At 56.6% G+C, this 10,739-nt stretch overlaps 1 protein-coding gene across 1 annotated transcript in view; it reads left to right on the top strand.

Moving 5' to 3' along the window:
- Positions 1-1,062: 1,062 nt before the first annotated feature.
- LAMC3 (laminin subunit gamma 3) overlaps positions 1,063-10,739 on the top strand; it is a 37,651-nt gene continuing 27,974 nt past the window's right edge. The window contains exon 1 of the mRNA XM_028497382.1: positions 1,063-1,438. Within this exon, the coding sequence (XP_028353183.1) occupies positions 1,063-1,438 (376 nt within the window). The remainder of the gene's footprint in view (positions 1,439-10,739) is intronic.

Here is a 10,739-nt window from a genome sequence, read left to right as displayed (position 1 = left end):
GAGTCAAGATGCCACAGCTGCTGCTACCACTACACAAATCCCTCTCAACCCCCACAGAGCTGGAGAATGGGAAGCACGCTGCTGCAGAAAGCCTCCTCCTCTGTGACCTCACTTGCCACCAGAAAAAATCACCAGAAGGGCAGAGGACGGCCTCTGGCCACTTTTACTTTCCCGGTCTCAAGCAAGGACATCTGATGGGAAGGACCTAGCTGCAAAGACTGCAGTTGAAAAATAGTCCTGAGCATGTTTAGGAAGTTTATTATTATTTTCCTTAGAGTTTTTCTGGGAAGGGCTGCTAAGTTTTATCAAGTGTTTTCTCTAGCATCTATTGATATGAGCATCGGGCTTTTTCCTTTGATTTACTAATTTTAATGAATGGAGCATATAAGGGGGCATCTCCTGCGGGTGGGGGGAGGGCAGGTCTCTCTCTGAGGTGATGTCTGTGATGAGACCAGGTATCCTTGGTCACAAATGTCAGCTTAGAATCTCTGCTTTGAGAGCAGAGGATAGCCAGCAGCAGAAGCACTTTGCAGAGTTAATGGAACAGTGGCAACTTAAGGAACTACCCCTAGGGTGACTTTATTGCTGGGAAGAGACGTGCAACGGGAAAGACCAGCTAAAGACCCTGATGCCCCCTTTTATTTCAGGACTTGAAAGGCACCAGTGAGCAGTTTCCATGTCATGGACAGCCACTGAAACCTCACAAGCACGGGGATGAACCCGCATCATTACCAATCCCGTTTTACAGACGAGGACACCGAGGCTCGGAGAGCCAGGGTCTCCCAGCGGAGCCAGGGCAAGGCAGCTGGGGCTTACTCCGGAGCCGGGCACTCCCGGGCACGACCACCAGGTGGGGGTGAGCGCCCAGGGACGGAGCAGTGGGGAGGTGGCGGGGCGCTGCCCGCCGTCTGTCCCTCCCTCCCGCCGTGGGTCCCGCCCGCCGGGGGAGGCGCGTACTGGGGCCCCGCGCGCGCGGTCCGCGCCCACCGGAGCCGGAGCCGAGGCGGGCGCGCGCAGCCGGGCGCGCACTGCCGGACCGCGAGGGCGTCGGTGCCCTCGACCATGGCGGCGGTGGCCGCGCTCCTGCTGGGTCTGGCGCTCCTGGCGCCGCGGGCGGCCGGCGCGGGCATGGGCGCGTGTTACGACGGCGCGGGGCGCCCGCAGCGCTGCCTGCCCGTGTTCGAGAACGCGGCGTTCGGCAGGCTAGCCGAGGCCTCCCACACGTGCGGCCGCCCGCCCGAGGACTTCTGTCCGCACGTGGGCGCTCAGGGAGCGGGGGCGCAGTGCCAGCGCTGCGACGCCGCCGACCCCGAGCGCCACCACAACGCCTCCTACCTCACCGACTTCCACAGCCAGGACGACAGCACCTGGTGGCAGAGCCCGTCCGTGGCCTTCGGGGTGCAGTACCCCACCTCGGTCAATATCACCCTCAACCTGGGTAAGCGCGGGCTCAGGGCACCGCCATCACCTCGTCCCCTGTGCCCACCATAGGGGGCTCGAGGCTGCGCGCCCTGGGTTAGCTGTAGGATCGAGACGTGGGGGGCGTCAGGAAAGGGACCGGTGCCCCCCACTATCTGGAAGGATAGACTGATGGGTGTCTCTTGGGGCTGGGAGGGGTGGGAGCCCTTTACAGAGCGGTGGATCTGGGTGCGAGGCCATGCCCTGTAATGACTGTCCATCCTAGACCCAGAGCTGTTGTGGGCAAAGAAGGGAGGTGACCCACCGGGGGGTGAACTAGTCAGCTCTCCGGGGCAGGGGCTCCTAATCTGGGGGCATCTGGTTGACTTCTGGGGTTCAGTGAATCCCTGAGGCTGTGTGCCGTCCCTGGGAGCGATCTTGGGGACAGAGCCAGCGTGTTCATCAGCGGGAACGTTGCCCTCAGGGCAGGAGCCAAGTTTCACCTGGCTGTTGGGTAACTGGACCGGATGGCATGGCCCCTCTGCCGTGCCCAAGCCTCTCCACCCAACCCCACGCCGAGGTCCAAGAGCCCTTAGGTCCCCGGGAATCACAATCCCGAGTCTGGACCCAGCACTTCCCTCCTGGCATCTCCCCCATTTCAGGGAATGGGAATAGCCACCTCCCCCACCCCACCCCACCCCTGACCCCTGGCTCCATAGCCCTTTCGGGGAGGGAGTGTTTCCATCGGTCCACTCTCCCTTATCTGTGGGTTCAAAATCTCCCAAAGCTCTGAAAACTCAAAGTATTATTTTTTAATATTTATTTATTTGGCTGCGCTGAGTCCTAGCTGTGGCACAAAGGCTCTTAGTTGCGGCGTGCATGCGGGATCTAGTTCCCTGACCAGGGATCGAACCCAGGCCCCCCGCACTGGGAGCATGCAGTCTTAACCGCTGGACCAGTGGGGAAGCTCCTCAAAGTATTTCTATAACTCATTTCGGCTGCTAAACCTGACCTGAGGCTACTTATAGACCTTGTTGATCCTAGAGTGAACAGTCATACATTCTGTTCCTGAGATGTTTGAACATGGTTGTTAGCCCTAGACCCGGCTGGAGGTGTTAACACAATGCATGGCGTAAGGACAGTATCATCTCGCTAAAGTCGGAAGAGTTCTGAATTCTAAACTACATCCGGAGCCCAACAGTTTTGATAAGGAATTATGGGAATGTATCCCTATTTTTCACATGAGAAAATTGAGGTTCAGAGAGGTTAAGTCTTTTGCCCAAAGACACACGGCTGCTAAATGATCCTGACATCCGTGCGTATCCAAGGTCAGAGCATAAACTCCTTGACGTGAATTCCACCCATCGGTGGAGTTGGCTCTTCCTAGCTCTGGGTGACAGTGCCTTGGGGAGGGCTGGGGAATGGCACTGAAGTGGTAGAGGGGACACCGAGCCTTCTCAGAAGAGCAGGCTGGTACCCACTGCCACCCCAAGAAGCTCGGTTGCTCTGAGGCCTTGTTACCACCCATTGACCTGTCGGGCTCTCCAGGTGGGGCTTGTCAATGGGATGGGAGGGATGGGATGGGACAGGGTCTCTACCCAGGCGTGCGACAGGAAACCAGTGCGGGGAGAGAGGTTGGGGGAGCTGGCTGGACTGGCCTGGCAGGACCCCAGGGCCACAGGGGAAGGAATCTGGGATAGGATGGGGTCTGTGGGAGACAGTCTGTTCCATGACAGAGGATGCGGGATTGGCTGATGTGTTGCTTGTGTGGGTGGAACCCGGGGCAGACGAGGGGCTCAGGCCAGGCACAGACGAGGCGGGAGCGGGCGGGAGAGGGTCTACGTGTTTGGATTTGGGGCAGTTCCCGTTTACACTTGGTGTGTGCCAGGCCCTACGCCGCCCCCCCCCCCACACACACACACCGTTGTTCTTCCCATCGTGTTGTGCAGCACCAGGCACGTGGGAGGGGCTCTGGAAGGGTCTGTACAGTGAATGAATGAAGGAGGGACAATGTCACCTCCTCCGTCCTGTGCCCCGGGCCCAGCTCAGCGCTCTCTTTTGCCTGCCCCAGGCCACAGAAGAGGCTTTGCGCTCAGGCCCAGCACAGCCACTCACTGGGCAAACGCCACCCCCTCCCCGTGCCTCGGTTTCCTCCCTGTCAAACGGGGTGAGAGTTGCTACCTCTCGGGCAGTGTGCAGGTCCTGTGAGCTCAGGTCGGCCAAGTGCTTGCAGGAGCTGGGACAGTCCTTGTGTGTGACCGACAGGACTCTGCTGAGAGCGGCTCAGGCTGAGGTTCCCCTTGGGGTGGCCTCTTCCAAAGGGATTGAGAAATGTTCGCCCAGCTGGCTCCCAAAAGACATCCTGACCCTGGTCCCATGTATGCAGGAGGGGTTCTGGGGACCCACAACAGCCCCAGACGTGGCCCACGTTTGGTTCCATTCAGATTCGGTTTTCTCCACGCTGAGCCACAGATTGCATAATATCAGGGCCAGAAGAGGTCTGGGATCATCAGGGTATTCCTGGTGGGGGCCGGGTGGACCCTCAGTCAAGGTGGGCGGGGGAGCCCTCCGGCCGCCTCTGCTGGCTCTGCCCCCTCTCTCCCTGACCTCGCTGGAGGGGGGAGTAGGCAGCGGCTCTGGCCCCGGTCTCCTGGAGGGAGTGGGGTGAGGCCGGGGGAGGGACAGGAGGCCGGTCAGCCCCGGATGGAGGTCGCTGCTTTCCCAGCCCCCTGCGAGCTCGCAGACATCTGTTCCCAATCCCTGAGCCCTGTCGCTAAGCTGAGCCTTCCTGTCTGGGATGAAGAGGCAGCAGCGGGGCCCGGTGGCCCCCAGCCCCCCACGGAGGCCATGGGAAGTGAGCAGGCTGGAGCCTTGTAGCGGCTGTGTGGGAGGTGGATGGCCATCCGGGGTAACACGGCACCCAGGGGGCCCTCACCACGTGCTAGGGACCCCACTAAGTCAGCACCCCATCCCAGCACCGTTTGTTCTTTTACTTCGGCCGTGCCGTGCGGCGTGCGGGATCTTAGTTCCCCGACCAGGGATCGAACCCGTGCCCCCTGCATTGGGAGCGTGGAGTCTTAACCACTGGACCGCCAGGGAGGTCCCCGTTCGTTCTTTTATAGACGGGGAAACTGAGGCTCTGAGGGTGGAAGCAGCGCCCAGGGTCCCCCCGCAGACCCTGGCACCCTCCCCGCAGTGAGCTGCCTTTGGGGAGGATAGACGCCCAGGTTACGCCTCAGCTCTTGGCTGGGCTCAGGGGAGCCTCCCTTCTTGCTTGTACACTTTCTTGGATTCCTGAGAACCCACTGGAAAGACCATTAAGTCCCTGAGCAGGTGAGTTCTGAGCCCCTGAGCGAGGGGAAGGAGGGGAAGGTTTCGGGAGGAATGGTGAGTGGGCTCCTGCCCGCCGCCCTCCAGCCTCAGATCCCGGCTGCGGACTGCCCGTGTGCACGGCCAGTTCTCCCCGCGTCCGTTCAGCATCTGCTCCGTCTTCATGGAGCCGGGAGGCGAGCTGGGCCCCGGGAACGATGTGGATGGATGAAGGTTTATGCTCAGGGGACACAGGGTGAGCGGGCCTCTCGGAGATCTGAAGGGTGGTGGGAGTTGACAAAAGAGTGGAGGGCATTCCAGGCCAAGGGGAGCCAGGAGGCCGCTCGGTGTGTTCTTGCACCTGCACGGCCTGGATGGCCAGAGCGGAGGGGACGAGAGGGCAGCGGGGCCTGGCCCAGTGGGAGCTGGACGTCAGAAGGACCTGCCGGCCCCTGTGGAGCCCGACGCCGGCTGGGTCTCCTGAGCTTTGGCTCCACTGCGTCTTCCTGTCGAGTGGGCGGCCGTGTTTGCATTGGACGAGGCCAGTGCCGGGGCGCCAAGTCCTCCTTCCTTCTCCCTGGGGGTTCTGGCTGGAATGCTGGGCCCCAGTCAGGTCAGGGGTCAAGGCAGCGGCCCTGATTAGCCTCTACTTCAGAAGCAGCCCCCCATGGCCCTGGGCCCAGCTGGCCCTGGCCGCCTCGCCCCCCTCTGGGCTCAGGATGGACCCAGCAGTTGCAGGAGTGGGAAGTCCCAAAGCCCAGGAAGGATGCGGGCAGCCTCCAGATCTCCCCTCCCTCCCCTCCCACTCTGGCTGCACCAGCTGCCCTTCAGCAGGGCTGAGGATGGGCCGAGACTGCCTCTCTCCTCCTGGCCTTTGCCTTTGCTGTTGCATCTGCCCGGCAAAACTTCCTGTTCCCGCCCTCTCCTGGATAACCCGTATCTCACTCATAAACAAAACAGCCTAGTGCCTACTGCGTGCCAGTCCCTGTACCCAGCCCCGGGGATGCAACAGCGGACAAGCCACTCTCTGCCCCACCAGGCTTTGAGGTCACCTCCTACAGGAAGCCCTCAGCCCCCAGGACTGGGCAGAGAGCCTGCCTGCATGTTCTTGCAGCCCCTCACCCTTCGCCCGTCACAGTCTAGATCATGGCGTGAGGTTTCGGTTTCTTTGTGTCCATCACTGGCTCCAGGCTACAGAGGCAATGCCTGTTTTCACAGCTGCACCCCAGCGCCCAGTGCAGGGCCCCCTGCCCAGTGGTGCTGTCGGTTGGGTGGATGGATGGAATGACAGCATTTAGTCATGCGTGTGCCGGGGACTGCTGTAAGTGCTTTGCAGGCATTTACTCGTGAAGCCCTTTTATTGTGATGCCCATCTTGCAAATGGGGAAATGGAGTCACTGCCTTCAAGACACTTGCCCATTTCACTGGAGGGAGGTTAGGTATTTTGCCCAAGGCGACAGAGCTGCTAAGCAGTGGAGCGGGGATGTGAACCCCAGCACATCATGGCTACACTGTATTTCCTCCCTGGAAACAAGCAATGAGTGGATGAGTGCATGAATGAATAACTCCCCGGCCTTCCAGATACATCCCAGGCTCTTAAGCTGCGGCCCCGCCCTTCCTCCTGGCCCTGCCCCGCACCTGGGCACCCCAGGGCTCCAGCCGCTTCCCCTGCCTCCCTTCCCCTGCTCTCTCTCATCTCCCCGCCAGCCCTGCCACCAGCTGTGCCCTCTCCCCGTCTCATGCCCCTGGCTTTGCCTGTTGGGATCATGGTTGACATGTGGGGCTCCACCTGCACCTCCAGCCCAGTCTCCCACCTGAGCCCTTGCCCAGGTCATTCAAGCATCCTCCTGAAAGTCGACCCTTGAATGTCACACAAGGGCCCCAAACTTAGGGTCCAAAAGTAAAGGTGTGCCGTGTAAACCATAATCATAACAGCATTATTCACAATAACTGAAGGGTGGAAGCAACCCGAGCGTCCGCTGATGAATGAATAAGCAAAATGTGGCATAGCCATACAACGGAAGATTTTTCAGCCTTAAAGGGGAAGGAGGTTCTGACACATGCTGCTACGTGGATGAACCTCGAGGACATTACGCTCAGCGAAATAAGCCAGACACAGAAGGACAAACACTCTATGGTTCCACTCATATGACTCCCTAAACGAGTCACATTCATAGAGACAGAAAGTAGAACGGTGGTTGCCAGGGGCCGGGGGAGGAAAGAATGGGAATTAGTGTTTAATGGGTATGGAGTTTCAGTTTGGGAAGATGAAAAAGTTCTGAAGGTGGATGGTGGCCACGGTTGCACAACACTGTGAATGTGCTTCATACCAGTGATCCATATGCTTAAAAATGATTAAGATGGGAAAGTTTATGTTTTATATATATATTTAAAATTAAAAAGCAAAGGCATCCTTCTTCCTTCCCCCTCGTCTCTCCATGCACCAAAGCAAGGAACTCAGGAATCCGCTGCAATTCTTCCCTCCTCATCCTTTGACTTCAGCATTCGCCAGATCACTAGATCATTCTCTGGAACGTTCCTTGTCTTTGCCTCCCTCTCCATCATTCCCACTCAGCCCCTCATCTGTTCCCTGATTGATTGATTGCAATGGTCTTAAATGCCCTGACGCCTCTCTTTGCAGACTTGTAGTTTGTACATTTCAGTCATGGCTCCATTCAGACTGGACCTCAGAATCCTTCTTAACACAAAGCCCTAGGCGATAATCAATCAGACGAAATCTGTTCACTCTCCCCAGGTTAGACAATAGGCTTGACAATCTTGATCCGTATTTGGGGTTTAGACTCTTGGCCCAAAGTTGAGAGAACTGTCGTGGGCCTAGCTCTGATTCAGCCAGGCTCTCATGGCGTCTGGCATTGTGGTCACAGGGATTCCCCAGCTCTTCACAGGGATTCAGCGAGCCCCAAATTGCCAAGAGCTAGGGTGGGAGAGGAAGACGAGAACAGTGCATGGCCAGATGCTAGGGCGGAGGAGCCCTGCTGTGATGCCTCCTGCAGGCTGGGAGCGGCTCTCCCCACCTGGTTCTCATGCCCACAGTGGGCAGGGCAGCCTCGCCCACGCATTTCCGCTCAGCTCCCCACCCTGTCCCCTCCAGCCCCATCCCCAGGCCACTGCTCCCCAGATGGCTCCAATTAAAGGGCTTTGTTTTGTTTCCATTTTCCCAAAATAAGCCTCTCCTTCGGAGCTCATTCTGCTTGGTCAGTGCCGGATGTGGGCCAGCCTGCTTTTATGACCGCCCTGGTGTCATTCCTGTTGGGCTTTATGCCCCAGCTGGCTGGAGAGGACATGGCTTGGTGCTCCTGGTGCTGGCTTGGGCGACCTCTGCAGTTTTCCTGGGCACTGGCACCTCCTTCCTGGGCAGCCCTTTCTCTCTGAGCATTGAACGGAGGGGTGGCTGGTTCGGCGACTTGGGGGCAGACAAGCCTGTCGTTGAGTAGAGACTCAGCTGTTTTCTACGTGACCTTGTGCGAGACCCTTTCTCCTGCCTGAACCTCGGGTTCCTTGTTAGTAAGATGTGCACGGTTGTGGAACTGTTTGGGGGTCTCTGAGATAGAGGGTACATAGAGCACTTAACAAGGTGCCTGGCACATAGTAGGTGCTCACTAAATGCTGGCTGTTGTTAAACAGACTCATTCGGGGGTCGTGATTGGCAGAACACTGTGACAGCCTCAGTCATGTTGTCAGGCCTGCCTGTCTCAACTTGTTCACTGGATTATAACCTCCTTGAAGGTACGAATCATGCTTCCTCTGGCAAGCATTTATGGAGCACCTACTGTGTACCAGGCACTGTGCTCAGCTCTAAGGATTCACCGTCCCGTCCCAAGGAGGGCACAGACTAGTGGGAGGGGTGAGCAGGCCTTTACAGAACAGGGTGAAGAGGCTCAGGGCAGCTGGGGAGCACCAGTGAGGCACCCAAAGGCACAGCTCCAGGGATGAGTAGCCATGAGGGAAGGCGGGAGAAAGGTGTTCCACGCAGGACTCAGGCTGGGGCATTTGATCCGTCTGCTGAACCAGTGGGATGAGCAGGGATGCACGGAAGCCAGCCAGGTGAGGAGCGGAGGGAACAGCGTTCCAGGCAGAGGGAACAGCATATTGGGTGGCTGGGAGTTGAGATCCATGTGGTCCCAAGCAGTGTCACTCCGCAGTTAACAGGTGGGGATGACGTTTTGGCCCAGCTTTTTTGATGGGAGCACACCTGTCTCAATCACCCTGAAGCCTCCTTGGCCCCTGGAGCTTGCAAGGGTCTGGGTTGAGGCTGCAAATTTAATTCTTGTCACTGTTTAGAAGATCTCAGAGCCAGTTCCTTCCCCAGCCTTCGGGTTGCCTTTGGCAGAAACCTTCTCATCGCAAAGCAGGGATTAAGTTGCTTTCTTAGCCCTTCTAATTAACTCTTAGCCCTTCTGTTAACTCTTGGAACAGAAAGTCCCTGCCGCGCCTCTGTGATGTTCCTGCATCTTCTCTCACCTCCTGGCTTGGCAAGGAGAGGGAAAAGCCACGATGTTTCCTAGTGTGTGATGTTGCTTATTTGCATGAAATCCCGGTGGCTGCCTTTTTCCAATCACGCTTCTAGCTGCCAGCTACCTTTTAAGTGGCTCCGAGCTCCCCTCCTGAGGATTGTCTGGCTGCTAGATGTTTACAGAGGAACCTGGGCCTGTGGACCCACGGCGACCTCCACACAGCATCCTTTCGCGAACGCACACCTGGGGCAAGTCCTCACCTGGTTCCGAGGTCTGACGCCTGCTCAGAACAGAAGCGGCCGCCCCAGACGCTGGCTCCGTTGGCGACTCATGCTTTCTTTTAAGGGACTTGGGGTGACAGTGCCAGGCTGTGCTGCAATGTAACTTTGAAAAACATCTTAAAACAGAACATGGCAAGGCGGTTGCTTTGTAAATTTTTTTTTTTTTGATTTGTGTTTTCTCCAGTTTTTAAATTAGAACAAACTTCATGAGAAAAAATTGGGAAAATGTAGAACGCTTGAAAAGGGAAGAAAAGGCACTGAGTCCTCTGCCCTGAGGACAGTCATGCTTATGCGTTCGATGTCTTTCTTTTCTGCTTGTTCTTTAGGGATTTTTAAATATCATCTGATGATTCTAAACGTAAGATCGTTTGTCTTTTTTTTTTTTTTTTTTTTTTTTCTGCGGTACGCGGGCCTCCCTCTGTCGCGGCCCCTCCCGTTGCGGAGCACAGGCTCCGGACGCGCAGGCGCAGCGGCCACGGCTCACGGGCCCAGCCGCTCCGCGGCACGCGGGATCCTCCCGGACCGGGGCGCGAACCCGGTTCCCCTGCATCGGCAGGCGGACGCGCAACCGCTGCGCCACCAGGGAAGCCCCTGTCTTTTTTTTTTCGTTCAACACTTTCACTTTCCCGTGTCATATAAATTCACTGTCAGCTGTTTCAGTGGTTTCAATCATCCTGTGAGTTTATGCCCTACAGTTTATTGAATCCCTTATGGTTCCAGTTTTTTCCCTATTATAAAAAAATTCCTTGATGAACTTCTTGATTTAGGTTCCATGCCTTGTTTGGATTCCCAGAAGTGGGATTTTTTTTTTTTTTTCACCAAAGGCCAGGAATATTTTTATGGCCCTTCATCTGTGTTACCACACTGCATTCCCAAGGGGCCAATATGTATACTTTTGCCCCAGTTTTTTCTTTTATTGTGGTAAAATACACATAACATAAAATTTATTACCTTAACCATTTTTAAGTGTACAGTTCACTGGTATTAAGTATATTCACATTGTTGTATTATTGTTGTATATTCACCACCATCCACTCACAGAATTTTTTCATCTTCCTAAACTGAAACTCTGTCCCCATTAAATACTATTGCTCTCTCCCCTCACCCACCATTCTACTTTCTGTCTCTATAAATTTGACTCCTCTAGGGGCTTCATATAAGTGGAATCATATAGTATTTGTCTTTTTTTTTTTTTTTTTTGCGGTACGCAGGCCTCTCACCGTTGTGGCCCCTCCCGTTGCGGAGCACAGGCTCCGGACGCGCAGGCTCAGCGGCC

This window comes from Physeter macrocephalus, chromosome 13, assembly GCF_002837175.3.
Source record: "Physeter macrocephalus isolate SW-GA chromosome 13, ASM283717v5, whole genome shotgun sequence".
Classification (NCBI taxonomy): domain Eukaryota; kingdom Metazoa; phylum Chordata; class Mammalia; order Artiodactyla; family Physeteridae; genus Physeter; species Physeter macrocephalus.
This window is presented reverse-complemented; position numbering and strand designations above follow the sequence as displayed.